We start from the raw sequence: 19,905 nt of genomic DNA on the forward strand, positions 1-19,905 counted from the left end.
AAAGGCGTTAGTAAACCGAGGAAGAGACAAGGAGTGGACAATTGAGGGTGATCGGGTGGCAGTGTAACGCGGTAAGGTAAGAACCAAGGTCTGAAACGTGCGTACAATGTTTTTTGTACAGGGACCGCGATCGGTTCGGTTGAACGAGATCGGGCGGTTAGTGGAGGGAGACGATCGAGAGAGAGAGAGAGAGAGAGAGAGAGAGAGAGAGAGAGAGAAGGAGGCGATGGAAGAAAAGGAACATCACGCTGGTCGTGTCAGTCCAATGCAAGTGGAACGCGACGACTCCCCGTGTTCTTGCTCTGGCTCGTTCGAGAGAACTTCTTGGGTTACCGGTTCGTTTACCAATCCGTCTTGTTCTTTTTTGGATCGGGAACTAAATTTTACTCGATCGTTGTTTATTGTGTCCTGCATGGGAGGGATCGTGGAATCGTCCACGATAGTATACCTATATCGATTTTCTCCACCTTATCGAACCGTTCGTTCGTACCTTGTGTTCGATCTTGATCGACGCGCCGATTCACCACCATCACCACCGCCGTTGCTACCAGCACCACCTTTGTTGCCGCCGCCGCCGCCGCCACCACCACCACCACCACCACCACCACCACCACCGCCACCGCCACCGCCCACCGCCACCGCCACCGCCACCGCCACCGCCACTGCCACTGCTACCGCCACCGCTACCGCAGTCGCCGTAATCATTCTACTCTACGTCATCTTCGTGTAACCATCTTCCTACTCGGCACGATCTTTTCATTGCCTCTAATTATCGTCCAGTCCCTCTCTTGTTCGGAACAATGAAATGGTACGTGATGATTATCTTTTTCGAGACATTTATAGTCCATGATTCGACTTTCCAATCCTGCCTTTTTCTCTCTCTTTGCGATTGCTACCTTTAACTCGTTTCTTCTTTCTACTTATCTATTCATTCATAATTTTCGTAAAAACAACGCATGCCGAATTGTGCATGCAATTTTAATACACTGCACAACGTACTTACACGAGTGTGCACCAATATTATATGCCTATACATGTTTCTTTTTAGGCCCTTATCTCGTAAAGAGTTTGTCGGTAATAGAGGAAATACGAGTCGAAAGTGCCCGTTTATTGACATTCGGTCGATCGATTCAGGAATAATTCGCACAACTGCTAAAAAGTTACGGGGCAACGGTGCTACTTAGAAAAGTATGTACCTACCTTGGCGCGGAGAAAGATGTTACTTTGCGTATTATATGTATACACATACAGAGTGGGGTCGTTTAAAAATAGATGTTTAAACTTAAATTATGCCCTCTGGCGAATAGAGTTAGTAATTTAAGCATTTCGAAATTTCATTACCCATCACTTATACAACCTATTCTCATCGAATATACTATGTATAAACGAAAAGTACGGCTAGCCATTACCGATTCGAATTAATATCCGTCTATGCAATTTTAAATCAAAACTATCGTTGTACATATTTCAATCATGTCGTAGATAAATATTAATGGGTTCAAGTTAATTAACGCGTTGGGAATCAAGTATAGTAGAAACTTTAAGAAGCGTTTCTACATACCGACAAATAAGACGAAAATCAAGAATTACGAAATTCCGTTTCTTCTTTTTTATAATTTGCAACAATTATAGTAATCATTCCAATGCAAAGCCTAAAATGCAATTTCATCATTCGTGATTTTCAATGTCTTACAGACTATCAAGAAACATTCTCTTTGTAAGAATAATATCGTCGCGTTTTTACGCAAATACTGTACTATAAAACTGTATTTGAACGTAAAACACGACTCTGACTGTAACGATCTGAAGCTTTAATAAACAGATCTATTAAGAAAGTTTAAGTTTACTGCATTTTATCGATTCTGTTAGTCGCGTTGGTAGCTGATAATTGCTATAGATATTTCAATGTTTCGCTATGTCGATACTTGACGATTTCGTCGAAATTATAACAAATTTCAAATTGTACCAACAATGAAAGTGAATAATCGCGATTGCTCGCCATACCATTAATGCGCGTGATGATAGAGTATACTAAATATTCATACGATGTGTGTGATGTGGAAATTTTCGTAATTTTATTTAATAACAAAGTGTCGTGTTGAACGTGTCAAGACGGCGAATGAACCTGATCAAATATACATACATATGTATAAGAAAACAAAGTGACGGAAGAGTCGAGGACAACGAAATATGTAGGGTACCTATCGAATGCTTCTGGCTACAACGCTTGCATCTAACTGATTAGACCGTGAAGTATTTCAGATGTTGGTGTGAAAAGAGAGAAAGGTAGGCATCGATCGAGCATTCAGGTCGCTATCTTGCGGCGATTACAGGCATTACGAGTGTCATGGTACGAAATCGAAAAATGGCTGTTCGTTCCATCGGTGTTTGACGTGAAGTAGTACAGCTCCCACGGATATTTTTCAATACGTCTTAGTCGTCGCGAAGAAAGTGATCACGGAGGTAAAACGAGCAGTGGGAATAGAAACACAGAAACAGTAAAATTACGAACAATCATAGTAGCGCGCAGGAGAGAGAAATAGTTGAAAAGAGGGGTAAGGTTTGGCGGCGAGGGAGGGAGTAGCGTTTGGCGTGCGGCGAGGGGCGAGGGGCGTGGGGCGTGGGGCGGGGGCGGCTGGGTTGGGGGAGAAGGGTAAGGTTGGTTGTGAGCGGGAGAGGGTGAGCAAAGGAAAGGAGAGAAAGAATGACGGAAAGGTGAGGAGAAGATAGAGTTAAACTAGCTGGAAGGGGAAAGAATAGTGATACGAAGTATCGGAGAAAAAGGGGAAAATGAGAGATGCGAACGGAAAGTGCGCGATCGTGACGGAACTACGCGCTGTCTGAGAGAAGATCACATCGTGAAGGAACGCCATCAACGATTAGCGAACGGCATTGTTAGTAAAAAAATCAAATATTATTTATGTGGAACGGGTCAGTGTGCGTGCGAGGATTTAGGAAATACTGCACAAATATGATGAAAAGTTGCAATTACAGCAAGTATCGAAACCAAAAGAGCAGAGCTATTTTTTTCTTTAGCGATGCTTTCTCTCTTGGTTCAATTGCTTGGCTCGGCCTTGTTCGGTTGCGCTCGTGTTGATTAACGCGAGTTACCGCAGGTTAGCGACTCGAAACTATTCAGGGTGCGAATATTAAGAATAAACTCGCGAAAGAAGAGATAACGAAATGTGACACTTGGTGGCGCGGGTCAAACATCGTTTAACGATGGATAGAGCAGACAGACACTCGTCCCCTTCGTACCAATTGCACCCTTCGCTCGCACGCAATCATGGCTGCCTAACACAGGGCGTCCAGTATCGACCAATTTGCTATCGCAATACCGCTTTAGGTTAAAAACCTAACCTATCTCAGATTCGGGGCGTGTCGCTTGTCTCACGTTGACAGCTAGTAAGCTCGTTGTGCCGGGTCGCTTTCTCACTCTGTTTACTAACGTTGCCATGATTTAATTCACTCGTTCTTCTACCTTCGTACCAGTTCTTGTTCGATCCTGTCCTCGTTTCTCGTATACCAACAAGAACCCAATAGAGGCTTAAACATTTTCAGAATGCGAGTAATTTTTCCAAGTTTCGACGAGCCTCGTATAAGTGATCGCTCGCGCTTTTCAGGCATCCCGATCATTCTACCAATTTGCTGTCGAGGAATGTAGGCGACGAAAGTACGGACCAGAACAATAATATAACTATGACGAGTGAGGATTTGTTACAGCCTGGCCATGTGGTCAAAGAACGCTGGAAAGTTGTGAGTCGGTTTTACCGTTTTAAATTTTATACTTTTTCTGTTTCATTCCTAGTAAGTTTAAGTGAATGTTTTTCGAAAATGAATCAATCAGTTGTGCAACTAATCCTTGTTATTTCGTAGGTTAGAAAAATAGGAGGCGGTGGATTCGGTGAGATTTACGAAGGCCTAGATTTAATGACAAGGGAACAAGTCGCGTTGAAAGTTGAATCGGCTCGTCAACCGAAGCAGGTTCTTAAGATGGAAGTAGCGGTATTGAAAAAACTTCAGGGTTTGTTAAAATTTTGTTTCATTAGATAAGAAAATATGGTAAAATTATGGTACTTGGTTTACACTAGCGTATTATCTATGAATCGATTTAAGAAAGAGAAATTTATTCAAAGTACTTGTGCTTTTTCATTGATAAATGTATTCGTTTGTTGCAGGTAAGGAGCATGTGTGTCGATTCATTGGTTGTGGTCGCAACGATCGATTCAATTACGTTGTAATGCAATTGCAAGGCAAAAATCTTGCCGAGTTACGTCGTGCCCAGCCACGAGGTGCTTTCTCACTGTCCACTACTCTTCGTTTAGGAGTTCAAATTCTTAGAGCAATAGAAAGTATACATCAAGTAGGCTTTCTTCACAGAGATATTAAACCAGTAAGTGTACTCTGCTTCATGATTTTTCTTTGTGCTAACCGATTCTCAGGAAACGTCAGGTTATAAAAAATAGTGTAATTTGTGTCCTTTTCACCCGTTAGTTACGTCGTTAAGTCGCGCCTATTATTTAACAGCAGATATCGACGTTGCGTAAAGATAGAATTGATAAATTAATCGCGTAACTGTTAACGGCTCGTTTCAGAGACGATATTATATTTGCAGTCAAATTTTTCGATCGGACGACTTCCACATAATTCGAGACTAGTATACATGTTAGACTTTGGTCTAGCTCGTCAATTTACAACAGGCACCGGTGAAGTGCGACCTCCTCGCAGTGCAGCAGGATTCAGAGGCACCGTACGTTATGCATCTGTGAATGCACATAAAAACAAAGAAATGGGCAGGCACGATGATTTATGGTCATTATTTTATATGTTAGTGGAATTTGTCAATGGTCAACTTCCGTGGCGAAAAATAAAGGACAAAGAGCAGGTAGATACGTAATTGAGCGACTCACAATTATTTGATAACGTCTGTTTGGTAATAAGAAAATTGAATCGAGACGATAATACATTGTATTCTTTGATGTAGGTGGGCCTTATGAAAGAGAAGTACGACCATCGTTTACTTTTGAAGCATCTTCCGTCAGACCTTCGAGTTTTTTTGGACCATATTCAGGTATGCGACTGCGAAATAACGTAAAAGTAATATTTCATTGAAACTTGTTAACATTAACGTAGGCAACGTTTAAATAAAAAATTCTCTCGAATCGATTCATCCGAGTAGGTAGTAAACTTTTTTTCTAAATGTTCTTTTTAGAGTTTGGAATATGCGGCTGAACCGGACTACGCAATGCTAGCTGGCTTGTTCGAGCGGTGTATGAAACGGAGAGGCGTGAAAACTAACGATCCTTACGATTGGGAAAGACCATTGATGGCCAACGAAAGTTTACCGACTACGAGATCTTTACCTACGGTTACTGCACCTCCGATGTTGACCACAGCGACCACGATCAATCAACCACCGACTACACCAAACGTTGACACAAACAATCAAGAAAACGTCGAACCCGACAACAGAAAGGAGTTAGATGTAAGACGAGATAACGGTAACAGTGCACAGGACCGACAATTGCGTAGAGATTACTTGTTGGTGTATAAACTGCGTACGCTGGACGTATTACGATGCATCTAGAACGATCGGTTATTTAGTATTATCACGTTGTTTCTTTTTTTCAGGCACAAATGGATTACGAAAGTATATGCAGAAGAAACAAACAACGTGGGGTGGAAGGTTCTGCAGTGCCGTTTACATCAGCCATCAGCAATCATGGACGAGATAAAAATTGTAATGCCACGATACCTACGATGGATAATACTCATCAACAAACAGGACAGCAAACTGTTGTTCCACCAACGACGCAAGGTTATCATTTTCTTTTTCCTTTCCCTTTCTTTACGTGAATTTTCAAATATTTTTTATGCTTGTTCTTCTTTGACTTGGTTTTATCTTGGTTGTTGACGTATATGCAGGTTCGCCTAAAAAAAGGCGTGCAGTTTCGATGGCTGCGGAACCGCAAACGGGTGTGGTGACAACGGAAAAGCCAGTCGACAATGAAGGGGACGCATTGATGGCATCTGCTCGTTCTGCTTCAGAAGTTCCTCGCAATAAAATTGGTGCGAATGCTGGAGCGCCATTAAGGAAATCGGCAAGTGGTGCAACATTTGCTCGATTACGGGTAACGCCTGCCCCGGAACTAACACCCGGCGAACCACCCAGTCCTCGCGTACAGACCGAAGTCGATGCTTCTTATTGTTCCTACGACGTTACTAACACAAAATACGTTGGGAATCAAAGCCCTGTACGTGCGAAAATTGGATTTACCCGATCGAATCAGTGTAGAATAATTTAGTTGGAAAAATGGTTTTTATCTCATAACAGGTCACGGAGCAAAGAGAACCACTGAAAAGAGAACCACGAAGAAGGACAGACGGACGGCAGCAGGCAAGAGCTAGTCGTGCTGCGATAAAAGACTGCTCTATCACCCAATTTGCGCAGATAGATGACGATAATGTATCGGCGTTACAACAAGTAACTAAAGGCGGAGGTGGGTTGACATTGGCCTCTCAGTGGAAGTCACAATTCGACGAATCCGAGGAGACCGACAATGAATGGAAAGGGGAGAACTTGCAGAGTCCCGAGCACAAAGGATCCAACTTGCCAGCTATAATTCCGCAGGTAAGCATTTCAAGTAGTCGCAACGATCGTTTTTCATAGTGATGGAGAGAAAGAGAGGCGGCAGAGGAAAGGGGGAGGGGGGGGTCAAGTCGAATCTTTTGAGAATATCTTTAAATTTTTGATGAGGTGTAAATCCGGTGATATACATACGTATAATTCTATTTCATTCCCTTGATTCGACGTGCACGCGCGCGCGCGCGCACGTGTGTATTGGAATGGTTCTTATTTTATTCGACCTCGGAATATTTTTGTTCTCTCCCCAGAATTGTTCCAATGTTTAGAAGAAGATAATTTCTGTACACAGGCAGGATGACATCGAAATAGGTGGTTCCATTTTGGCAACGTATTATACTAATCCTAAGGATGAAAAAAGGTCATAAGGTACTTACATACGTAGTTGGGAAAATTAATTTTTCCGATATACGTTTAAACACGCATTTAAAAAGAAAGAAATTACTGTAAATTATTTACTCTTGTAACAATACAGGCTTCGCATTTACGTTTTATACATATGTATAATACTAATTTATTTATTATTCATGTTTGAACGACTCTTAAAAAAAATATTAATATAAAATTTGTCTTATCGATTATCGTAACATCGATCTAGCAGAATCATCCGAGGTAGGTAGGTAGATAGATAGATAGACGTGCGCGGCGTGCGTGTGTACGTGTACGTAATAAATTAAGAAACTTGTCGGAATCATCTGGAATGCAGAAAACTTACGAATATGTTTGATATTCTAGCCACATCTGGCCAGTATCGATGTCCTCGTTTGATGCGCCTGTTACCTGCCACAGAACCAAATCGACCTCCTTATCTATCGTCGTTACAAACTTTCTACATTTTTCTGTATTTTCTATTGTTATTTTTGTCCATTTTCTGTCTCTGGTGCTCTGTGAAATGTTTAGTTTCAAGTAGAAATTAATTCTAGACTGCCTCCCGAAGTTGCGAAACGTCGCGCGACAAAAATTTGGCGAGGCACATGTATTTAGATGAGATGATATCTTCCAATTAATTGATCGTAGTTGTTAGAAAACGCATGCTTTATGCTGTTTGAAAATAAAATTAAAAGGATCGATCGCGGACAATCGAAAATAACACTTGTGTAATAACACTTTGTTGTTCGGTGATCAGGTTCGACGATTTTCAAATATCTTTCCGTCCGAGTTGAATGGCGAACACACACCTTGACACACCTTGAAAAAAAAGATACAGGATGTATACAAAATTTCTATACAGTCGACAGTTGTCAGTGATGCTGTGACAACCGCATCTTCAGTGCCTGCGTCTATCGATGCGAAAACAATGGTGGTTCAGTCTGCCGCGTCGGTTGTGTCTCATCAGCACTCAGTAATACCGACTGCCCTATCTCGAATAAGCGAAGATTCTCCGAAGCCTACGGTTCTTCACAGATGTTTAAACATCGCCGGTATTGAGAAATATCCCGAGCTTCAGGGAGCACTCCCGCGTGCTTGGAGCGTTCCAGCTTTGGCTCCGCATGTTCGTGCTTACCTTGAAGCACCGTTGGTTCGTAAATAATCAATCTGTTCACATAATATTAATATTTCGATCGAACGAAGAATAAAAATGTATCGCGAACGGCGCATCGGTATTTATCGGAATGTCGAATGCGTGGATTTTGATTAACAGGTTCAACAAGCGGCGTTTGACGATTTGTTGTACGAAGTGGATGTGATGAGAAACATTGCTACGCGTTACGACGAACCAAGAGAAAGTCCTCCGCCGCGGCGAGCCAGTGTACCGGCAGTTGCTTTCTCGCCACCTAATACAATGCCTAGTACGCCTGGAGGAGAGGAAGAAGAAGAAGCAGTAGCGGGAAGATTGGAGATAAGGGTAGTAGATGCGACAGGTGGTGCTACTGTTGTTCAAACCACCGCCGATAGGGAACCGTTGCAAAGTAGGTATCAATTATTTAAAATATTCCATAATAACAGCATCGTTGCAACTATCCGTTCTAAATAAAAGGTTTCTCTTTCTATGGGATACTACTGATACATAATACTAATCTGATTTAATAGAAAAAATGACAAACGGTACAGCGGATAGTCCAGCTAGTCCTAATCCAGGATTGGAGGAACCATCGATATACGATGATGCCGTTGAAAATCGGGTACCTGTCGATGGTGCCGGGCATAAGGGGAACAGTACTATCACTGCCTCGACCACTATATCGAATATAGTACCACTTCGTGAATATAAGGACAATAAAGAAAAGGATGGTTCTTGTAGGACTTATAATACTATCAGTAAAATACCGATTCCGGTTAAAAGTCCTAGATGTTCGCTATCAGAGTCCACTCCGGAAACGAATACTCAGAATACCAGGACTTGCTTGGGAAACGAAATAGAAAAATCGTCCACACCCGCGGCTATAACCAGGGAAAAAGATGCTAGTTAGTAAGATTTTTTTAGCTTAAACAGTAAACGTTACGATTCTCCCTTGAATCCTTATGCGGCGTTTAACATTGTACCATTTCTGTTCGACGAGTTCCAAAAATTTCACAATTTTTTGGAACTGATAAAATTCAAGCAAACAAAGTACGATCTATCTTCCGATGGTCGTTATTCGGAATCGTTACGATGTGAAATTTTAACAAAATAAGAGCAACGTTCCAACCGAACGGTATTTCGCGCGTAACGTTATGAATCTTCGTGAATCGTAACTTGAACAAAATCATTCCACAAAGAGATTAGAAAATATAACACTGTGCAGGCAAGTAATATCACGATACCGTTCGAATTATATGATAAAAGATTAATATATCGATATCGTTACTTTCAACTTGTCATACAGTGTTTGGTTTCTTTTATAGTACATACACGTAAACGTACACATGGACACGTGCATACGTGCACGCATACATGCATACGTACTTACATACACACATACGTACACACACACATACGTACATACATACATGCATACATACATACATACATACATACAGCATAAAAAATACAAGATAAATTTTTCGATAAAAATGTCAACGCAGTAATGTCCATGAAGTAGAGTAGTATTCTTACGATTATAACCGATGAGAATAGAAAAAAGAGAAAAAGGGGGAGGAAAAAATGGGAAGCCAGCAGGTGTTTTGCGCTTCTTCGTTTTATCGTATATTTATTTTGGAAGCTGATTTGTCGCGATTGATGCCGGTTATAGCTTCGTAGCAATACTAACATTGGCAAATTTTAGCTATCAAAGGCAAACCCTTGACAGTGCATTGGGAGGCCCGGGAACTACGACGCTGCGCAACTTTGCCCGACGCACGACCGACCTTTTCACCTCTAACGTCCTCTAATCTGACGGAAGATGAAAATTTAACCGGATGCACGCCCGCATTACGTCGTCGAAGACAAAGCGAGAAATACGTAACGGATACTAGTCAACTGAATTTGCGATTCCAAAGACCGCAACGCAGAATCAGGCCGAATTCCGAAGTACTGTCTAGATTTTCACCTAGAGGCGTACCTTCGCATCTGTTGGGAGATGCGGCTAAACGAACGGAAGAGAGCAGCGATAACGATTCCGATAGCAGTGGCCCTCCGAATGCTCAACCTCCGCCACCTCCCAGCTCCTTGCCACCTCACGTTGCAGAAAACAATGCTAGGTAATTCAACATTTTTTTTTTATGGATAATCTCGCCTCGCCAACTGTCGTATACGTATGTACATGTATAATTGCAACTACAGATGTCGCAGATTTCGACCCATACCGGATACTACAATAGCCAGCAGAGAATCGTGAGGTACAGCACTTATGGGAAGGAAAACAAGTGTTCGTTTCGATTACGATCTGCAGAGTTTCGTAATCTGCTCGTTCGAATCTTATTACTTCTTTCTACGTAGGTGAAAGAAAGTATCAGTTTATCGGCGAATCAAGTGTAAGCCACAGCATAAAAACTTGTTGAAACTTTGGTCAAGAGAAACTAGGAAAAGTCTTGACGCGCGAGAAACCGTTGTTGCAATACCGGTTGCGGTAAGATATTACACGTTTAGGGAAAATTACTACGTCTTTACGAGATACGATCAATTTTCATCCTTTTTCCGCGTCCCATAATCTAGCCATTTTTCTGATCGATTCTATCCGTTGCTCGTCTGCGCATTATTTATTTTCGATGCAGAATTTTATTGAAAAGTGGCGGCGGTTACGTAAATTGGTGGTGCTTGAAACATTACACTTCCTAGTCTATAAATGTGTCTGTTAATATGAAAAATATTATTGATGTGTAAATTGTGCACGTTATCAAACTACGATACAAGATCGAAGCGGATCGATTGTAGAAAAGTTGTCGGGAAAGTTCCGTTCACGGTAAGAGAAACTCTACACTTTATTCCGGGTCTCTTATACAATGTATTATCCTTGATTCCCTTAAAAGTTTAAACGTCGCGTCGTTCGTTTCTCTCTCCGTTTCGTAAAACATCGAAGTCTTGTTGTTTGCGCTTAACAGATATCTACAGAAATTAAATATGTTTCGTTTGTCGATGGATATTATTCGTGTTAGGTTATTTAATGAGAAAAGCAGAACAATAGTTGGTGCCAATTCCGTTGAGTATTTTCTGGGGCTTTTTAAATAAAAATAATGTACGCGTAAGAAGAACCGTAAAGAGCACGATCTATGTATATCGCGGATCGAGATATAACCAACACGTTATTGCGTTCTATTTAAAGTTTTTAACGTGAATCGTTTGATCAGAATGCTCTACCAAGAAATAGATCTCTTTGAAAAACCACCACACACACACACACACACGCACGCACGCACGCACGCACACACACACACACACACACCACCATCATAGTTGACAAACGATGGTAACAATGTCAACAATGATGGCAAAGAAATTAATAACGATAAAATTAGTAACAGTTATATTCTGAAAGGTAAATATATTGCTCGAATTATTGTTTACTGGATGTATCGCGCGATAAGGAAACCGCTTACACTAAAGCTGCTGAAAGAAAAAAAAAGATGAATCGAAATACATACGATTCGTTTATGCGTGCAGTCGATTCAAGACATTTATTGTCATAAAGTTTTAAACGACGAAACAACGTGCGAATAAATAAGTACTCGAAAAAGCTATAGTTGGTTATATATATATATATATATATATATATATGTACATACATATATATGTATGTATAATTAACGCGTATTTGTCTTGCACTTCCCGGTAACGTGATTTCTTGAAACAATTACGAATCCGCAGTCGAAACGGAACCTAGTGATGCATAAAACAAAACTAGTCAAATAGAATTCTTTAATATTCTATTACTGAAACCAAATTTTCGCATAGAGTTATACATATTGTATTTGTACAAAGTAGTTAAGGGTTTATTTTGTGCAATGATCGAAATAACGATACGATTAAATAGGTTTAAGTTTGGGTCTCGAAAATAATTTCGTGAGAGAGAAAAAAAAAAAGAAATGTGGAAAATGAAGGAGTAAAAATACCAAGTTATCGTAGGACATGCGATGATGTCCATACGAGTGGTACGAATCTGTGTACGTAGATTGCTACATGTACTCCCGGACGCTCGTTCGATGATACTTGAGAGATTACGGAAAAATGTTTCTGCAGGCATAAAAAAAAATTAAAAAATGACGATGGCAAAGCGCAAACAAATGAACTCTGTGTAAATCGGTAATGGATCTGTAAGCAAAGATCAAATGTACGTTTGAATGTAAACAAACACGCATAATACAGCTCATTGGACGTATTCCTTATTTAAATTTGTAATCGAGAACGCATCGTAGGATACTTACTTATACGTCTTAATTTGAAAGTTCGCACCTTGACGAAAATAAAGAAAAACAGTTTTTTGTTTTTAAAACTATGTAAGAAGAGGTTATTGATATTAGCATACCGACTAAACCAAGTGCTGGGTGACAAACTCTGATGAAAATTTACGAACCGCAACTGTTACTAAATCCAAATAGGGAGAAATTTCAAGTTTATGCCGAACAGTGTAGTCCCGGCGATCATTGAGGTTGTCGGCAACTCCCAGGATACTAGTCGACGCCTGTCCGTCGCGCGAGCTTGCGACAACTTTATTCATCGCCGGTCCAACTACCTACAGTCCTACGTAGGTACACGCGTTTCAAATAAACTAGCTCATAGAAACTAGATGGCATTTTTACCTCTTCGGTACGATCGACTGATAAATACTCGTTGCTTTCTCCATAGATCCATATTTCGAAATTAATCATACCATGCTTTACTTTCTAATTTAAATGTTGTGTATATCATAGTTATACCGATAAAATAATACAGTAAAATGTATCTTGATCATTTAAGGGGAAAGTCACCTAGCTTTTCAACTTTCCCATCTCCTCTATGGTGCGTAGCTTAATCTCACGTTCGCGTGTGCGAAAGCCCTTTACGGCTCTGCGCGACATATGTAGATCAGCACAGAATCATTTATATCGCATTGTATGCATACATATATAGTGACCCGATGAGCCGCCTTAGTCACGCGAGAATCGCTTCAGTGAAATGTTTAAATCGTGTAGAAACAGGTATCGTATAGCCCCCTGTTTAACTCATTATTTTAACAACATTTTTTCGAAAATGAATGAAGCGGAAAAAAAAAACTGCAGAAAGAAACAGCAACGTTTACGCGGTCTATCCGTGCATTGGGGGCCTTGTAGACTTTTCTGGCTATACATACTATGAGATAAGCACACCGCTATTTTCCAGTACGCGTGGCTAAAAAAGGCGGGCCATCTGGTCATTAAAATTATGCATATATCGTGTCCCCCTCCCCCCTATGCCAGAATCGTGTATGTGTGATATTACAATTCCACAATCGTCGATCAAGTTTAAACTATAATCGCTATTGTTACCTAATGTACATATTTTTATCATAAAGTTTCGAACAAAAACAAACATGCAACGATTCAAAATATGTACATTTTTATTGTAAAAAAATGAAAGTTGTCACATTTACGGTTCTAGCATAAGAAGGGATGATAACGTACCGCCGAATTAGCACTGATCGCATACCGCACTAGTGGAAGGACTTTAACGTTTCGAAATATCTAACCTCTGAACAATACATATATTACACGAATCGGTATAAAATAACAATGTTCTAACAATAAGTTATGATATATGTAAAGTATATAAAATAGGCTACTCAAGAATTAAACTATTATTTACTAAATATATCTTATTATGTTCTAACAATTAATTCCGATACATGTAAATAATATTTTGAATATTTTAGTTAAATAACAGAAAAAGTAACCAAGTGTTATCCGAGACTAGAAAACGATTAAAGGAAATTTTAAATAAAGCAGGAAAGTATGATGTTATTATTACGAGGCAGCACTTGATCCGAAGTGGTCCGTCAAGCTCGGGTAAGATTTTTAATGCATTTACAAATCAAAAACAAACAGTTGCATACAGTTGTTCTCGAGCAGGATTCATGGAACGGCAACGTCAGCCCATTTAATAAACTTACTTCATAGCTGATTATTTTTAAATTCAAAAGTACGCGCCACCTTACGATTCTGCTACCATCTACGGCAGAATGCCCAAGTTTGTTAAGAAATAGTTCGTCTGCCCCGACGCTGGATGGCGCCCCAACACACGATAGATTGAAAAATAGCTGTTTCTTTTTATTTATTTATCTATTAGGAATAGTCGAGCTGTCGAGCCTCTCTTAGACTTCCTTGCGTCCCTTTTGGGTAGTACATAAAATTAACATTTTTAATTAGTACCTCGTCTGTGGTAGTACCGTGGATCGCATACCGTGGTCCTTCGCACCTCTTGCGAAGGAACCGTGGAATAACATGATGCGAGATCTAAAAATCAAACACCCAATTCTTCCAAGTGTTTGTTATCATCGATGCGTTTTTATTCCATCGCAGAGGTGCCAGAAAAGCACCGACGGTACCCTACTCGCGCATCCTTCGAGAAAAAATATATGTGGATACAAGTGGAATTAAAACTGTTAATTTTTATGTACTAACCAAAGGGACACGTAAGCCTAACAGACGGTTTGCTATTGTTAATAAACAAATAAATAAATAAACACAAACAAACGGTTATTTGGCCATCGATTGTGCGTTTGGGCGCCATCTAGCGTCGGAATAACGAACTATTTCTGGACAAACTTGGACGTTTTGCCGTAGATGGTGCCACAATAAATATCCTTCCGCCATTATAATGTACCACTACTTTTAATGCTCCTACTGCTCGTTATTTTGATAATTACGCCTTTCCTGGGATTAATATATGAACTTTTAGAGTTTAAGAATATAGCCGGGACATTTGGCAAGATTCAAGGATACCTGTATGCCATTCCTGGGATTAATTTACGAACTTTTCGAGTTCAATTCTCAACTAAATTCTCTAAGATTTTCCATTTTTCACATCACGAACCATCGTCTATGAATATTTTACTCCGATTTGCTGAAAATCTAATCTAATAATCTGCGTTACGCTCGTTAAATTATGCCCATTTCATTGATTGTTCGATCTGTATAGTTTATGCTATACCCAACTTATCGGCATTTATAGTAATTATTTAAATTTAGCATCGAAAGTTTCGAATAAAATTATCGTGTTTCATAATCTTTTGTTTCCATTACTCTTTTATTTTTGTTTCTTTTTCTATGCTGTGATAAGAATAGAGTTGCACCGTATGTAACGTAGATTCAATTAAAATACACCGGTGAAATGATGTTACGGCGTTCGGTTCCATAAAATTATTTTTTTCAAGTTCGTATTTGTACAAACATATCTATCGATACTATGTATTTGACTAGAAACAGTCTCTGAAACGGTGGGATAACGTAGAACGAAACGCTTTGTACGACTACGATAGCGTTGCAATACGATACAATATACATAATCCTTTTAAGGTTAACATTATATGTATGTATACAATATCGGTCACTTAAAAAGTGTCCAATTTCGGGAGAAGAATCGTGTGAGGGATTCTGTTGACGAATAGTGTGGTGTGACTGTATCGTATCCCCGTTTACTGTATCATCATCGCGCATCTATCGTTACGTCACGTGTTTACATGTTTATACATGCGTGGTGTGGTGCGGTGCGTTCATACTTGGACACGCTACAGGGCAGGCTTTTACGGGACGGGATACCTATGCAGTCTTTATTCTCTGCATACTGAACGCCGTGGTGTATTGCGTATGTAGGTACAGTTGTCCTCGTTGCAAAACAATGTCAAGGATTCTTAAAGTTTCATCGATAGTCAGATCTGAAATTTCGCATTTTTATTAAAAACGTGGCAAAATGGGAAGTTATGCGAGTAGAATTGCGTCCATGTCAAACAATGCGGTGCATTCCGTGTACCGTGGTCGTAAACGAAAGTGCATCGAGGAAGATGATTTTGATTCCGAATCGGATTACATCGATCGCACTCTTCAAACGCCGAAAAAGTACGCGTGAACGCAATTTTTCATCAACAATTCTTTATAGCTATTGAATTAATGTGTTGTCAATGGTGGTACACGATGTTTTATTATGTATTTTTTGTTTAGAAGAAAATTACTGACAACAGCACAATACATATATAAAACATTATTTCAAGAAGAAAAAGGCAGCGATATAACTGTACTCGTGTTAGGGAAAGCATGGAGATTACACAAAGTATACATCAGTCAGGTAAAGTCTTCTCTTTGATATATATATATGTATGTATATGTATAATTCCTTTGTATTAAATACATGCGTGAATTGTTTTTTCAGAGCCCATATTTCGCGAGTATGTTTTCAGGGTCTTGGAGGGAAGCCAACGAATCGGTCATTAGCTTAGTAATCGCGGATGCTAATATCACATTGGATTGTAAATGTTGCTAGTTATACAAATTTGCTGTTTGGATAATTTGTAAATTATCTTATTATTAGATTCCATTTAATTCTAAATATTTTCAGCTCTTCTGACAGTGTTTGGTTCCTTTTACCAAGACGAAGTCAGTTTGGAACCAAAAGATGTCATATCAATTTTGGCCACTTCCACGTTATTCCAGTTACAAGGACTGATCGACCAATGCACGGACATAATGGTGGAGACGACGAATATAAAAACGGTTGTTCCTTTCTATAATGCAGCTGTATTGTACGGTGTACCAGTGGTGAAAGCTGCGGCCAAACGTTGGTTGGAAGTAAATCTCTTGGGATACGGATGGTTACATCCAACATTTTTAAAAGAAATCACACCCGATCTAATGGCAGAGTTAATCGCTAGTCCCGAATTGATCGCCATGCAAACAGAGTTTTGCATATATATGAGGCTACGAGTATGGTGAGTAACGAAACGCAACAAACGAGATTTATATGTATATACGGTACCGTTTTTGTTATAATAATAAATTCTGATCCAGGTTGTTTATTCATGTGCATAATACAGAAGAAACGCTTCAAATCGACGAATACTTTCGAAATCACAAGTGGACGAAACCCTTCCTTACGACGGAAGAGGGGAAAAAATTTGCAGCACCTTTTAAAGCATTGAGAATGAAATATCTTTTGTTACACGACCAAGATGTTAAAGTTCTATATAGTGATAATTTAATACCGCACGAATGGTTGCATAATGCATATAAAGAACAATGGTTACATTTATTAAGAATAGATGCGAATAAGGATCAAGGGTAAGTTGTGAAATATATATAGTTTCTAAATATATCTCCGATCTATGTTTAGGACGTTGAACATAGTAGAGATTCCCGAATACGTGTATCCTTTTCTCCCCTCTTCCTTTTTGTATCCAGCTTGACAGGCCGAATGATCGCTCTGAAAAACCTACTTCTATATTTGTCGACCCACTCTAGGTATCTATCATCATTTTTCTACTCGTATTATAATAGCGCGGTAAAAAATGTAATTGACAAGTAAAAATATCGTTCGGAAGATGTTAAAGCACCACGATATTTTTCTTTAACATCGTAGACCAAAACAAATGAGCGAGGAAGAATTTTCCCGCGAATGTTACCGTTGCGGAAGGTGCATCGGAGAAGCTGGCGTACATATTTGGAGATGGACAGCATTTCAGTTTGGATTAGATTTGGTTGTGTACTTGGACAGTACCACTTTGCGGCTTAAAAGAAATCATAGGCTAGATACGGACCACGTTATAGCTAATCATAACATGCGCAATATAATTTTAAAGCGAGTACCTCCTAATCATTCCTAATCAAAGTTCATTCGTAATATTTTTTAATTAGATTTAACAAAAATACTTTTTACAGAGTAAGTTTAATTTCATTGGATGAACAACGTCAAGAAAAACATATTCAGAGTTCGGGTATGCTCAAGTTATCGCTTCACAAAAACCAGGAAGTAAGTAATTCCCAAATATTACTCTCTTCCACTCTGAATGTATAACATGGCTAAAAAAAACAATCTATTTCAAATTATAGAAACAACTGATGACTTTGGATAAAGAACTTACTTATCCATTGTATATATCGGTAAATATGCAAGTGGTAACACCTTTGGTATCCACGGAAGAGGAAAGTTCGGCCGATATAATCATATACTCGGATACTTAGCACTCTGAATCTTCGCTATTCCTTCAATTTTCAAAACCATTCAACCCCAATAATTGTACGCTTATTTCATAATCCGGCTGTTTTTTTTATTTCATAACGATTCATTTACGAGTAAGTGTTACTTAATAATTAATGCTTCTTGATTGAAAAAGAAAGAAAAAAAAGAAAAGAATATTCGGATCTACGTTTAGATTTCGCGAGATACCAATTACTCGTTAAAACTTGCAGAAACTAAACATTTTCTAGTCGACCGATCAGATTCGCGGCATTAGTACGAAGCAACTCTTACTTGTTTTAGTATATGTATACTTTTTAATAGTACATCCCAGATACTTATTTTCTGTTAACGTAAACTTAACATTTATATAAATAGAATTACGTAAAAGCTATTTAAAAAGTTCCAACTGACGGGGGTGATGTGTAATGTGCTAAATGTTTTAAAACAAAAGTTACTTGATTCGCGACATAGAGGGGAATTAAATTCAATCACGGGGTCGAGAGTATTAAAATTCTAAAACGTTATATTTTTCCTCCCAGAAAAATTCAACTAGGAAATATCGTACGATACGCCACAGTATTAAAGCCATTTGGTTTCACTGTTTGTGCATTTATACATATATTTATACCATGATGTTGATACTGATAACGAGTTGGATTAATCCATCAATTTCTCATACTTGGCATTTTCATACGAAAGAAGGATGAATGAAAGAAAAACAAGTTGATCCGCGCAATTCGAAATCGCTCGATTCGCTATCGAAATGTTGGACCTTTGTGCCTTGTAAATACCAATCGAAAGAGAATATTCTGTATAATAAACGAGTGCAGGTACCGTTTCACCGTTCAATGCCACCAACAATTTATATACTTTTAGTTTTCGAAACATTTACTGCACAACATTTTCAACTAAACGACGCGTAACAAAAACGTACCTTCGATTCTGTAACCAACTTACTCTATGCGGTGCTAACTCATTCTATAAATGTAACATTTTACATTTTTACTTACTATCTATCTAGGGATAATTATATACGAAATTATTCGGCTTAGGGATTAAAAGAATTTTCTACACTCGACTCGACATGCGTTATTAATTTGAAATTAATATCTCGATGAAAAAATATAACGAGTTTTGTGTAGTATCTTAGTGCATTATGATTTATTCCTTACCTTTGTCGTGCCTGGTATTTCATTTGCGGAGATAAAAATGATTTCGTACAAATTGATCCACCGTATCCCATCGTGTCCCAATTTTCTTCATCGTCACGGATGGATTTAAACGAAAGTTTCCTCGCTTGAAACCATAATTATTACTTACAAGCAACATCTAAGATAAATAAAAATAAATATAGTTTGACATTTTAGTTGTTTATCAAATACCTCGGAAATTTTGGTAGAATAATTATTATGAGGGAAGGTTGTGCGAGTCACTCATCTCATCGTTGATCTACATATTCATTAATATTCAAATCATCGATCGATAATGTAATTTATCTGCGCAGTCGCGACAATACTCGAGGAGTTTGCGTTTATATTTTCATTTAAATTATTTCCATCTTTCCTTGTTTCTTTTTTGGTAACCATTCAACACTTTATTGGCAGAATATTCTCTGTACATAATGATCGATGCGTACAATGCAATATTGATACATCATATGGGCAAGTATTACAACGAAATTGAATAAATTTGACGGAAACGTTCTTTTGATACCTTTCAGAGG

At 39.0% G+C, this 19,905-nt stretch overlaps 2 protein-coding genes across 10 annotated transcripts; both read left to right on the forward strand.

Annotated features, from left to right (window-relative positions):
• Window positions 1-619: 619 nt before the first annotated feature.
• Window positions 620-13,702, forward strand: LOC122395929 (tau-tubulin kinase homolog Asator). 8 transcript variants are annotated; one of them, XM_043393866.1, is made up of 15 exons: window positions 620-808; window positions 3,624-3,756; window positions 3,877-4,024; window positions 4,179-4,393; window positions 4,616-4,885; window positions 4,985-5,071; window positions 5,213-5,485; window positions 5,632-5,818; window positions 5,926-6,101; window positions 6,335-6,631; window positions 7,875-8,162; window positions 8,286-8,553; window positions 8,675-9,049; window positions 9,850-10,264; window positions 10,347-13,702. In XM_043393866.1, exons 1-15 carry the CDS (start codon window positions 801-803, stop codon window positions 10,399-10,401), a joined length of 3,195 nt encoding a protein of 1,064 aa, XP_043249801.1. In that variant the 5' UTR covers window positions 620-800; the 3' UTR covers window positions 10,402-13,702. The 8 variants fall into 8 exon arrangements, with proteins under 8 accessions (XP_043249801.1, XP_043249799.1, XP_043249794.1 ...); XM_043393864.1 differs by having other exon boundaries at window positions 621-808; window positions 3,562-3,756; window positions 5,926-6,254; XM_043393859.1 differs by having other exon boundaries at window positions 621-808; window positions 5,926-6,254.
• A 1,992-nt stretch (window positions 13,703-15,694) lies between these two features.
• Window positions 15,695-19,411, forward strand: LOC122395932 (protein germ cell-less). 2 transcript variants are annotated; one of them, XM_043393871.1, is made up of 9 exons: window positions 15,695-16,069; window positions 16,172-16,295; window positions 16,380-16,476; window positions 16,566-16,935; window positions 17,015-17,284; window positions 17,405-17,464; window positions 17,583-17,801; window positions 17,882-17,972; window positions 18,053-19,411. In XM_043393871.1, exons 1-9 carry the CDS (start codon window positions 15,924-15,926, stop codon window positions 18,182-18,184), a joined length of 1,509 nt encoding a protein of 502 aa, XP_043249806.1. In that variant the 5' UTR covers window positions 15,695-15,923; the 3' UTR covers window positions 18,185-19,411. The 2 variants fall into 2 exon arrangements, with proteins under 2 accessions (XP_043249806.1, XP_043249807.1); XM_043393872.1 differs by lacking the exon at window positions 17,405-17,464 and having other exon boundaries at window positions 15,696-16,069; window positions 18,053-19,408.
• Window positions 19,412-19,905: the final 494 nt, after the last annotated feature.

This window comes from Colletes gigas, unplaced genomic scaffold (genome assembly GCF_013123115.1).
Source record: "Colletes gigas isolate AHSC1104 unplaced genomic scaffold, ASM1312311v1 Colletes_gigas_Sc00006, whole genome shotgun sequence".
Classification (NCBI taxonomy): Eukaryota; Metazoa; Arthropoda; class Insecta; order Hymenoptera; family Colletidae; genus Colletes; species Colletes gigas.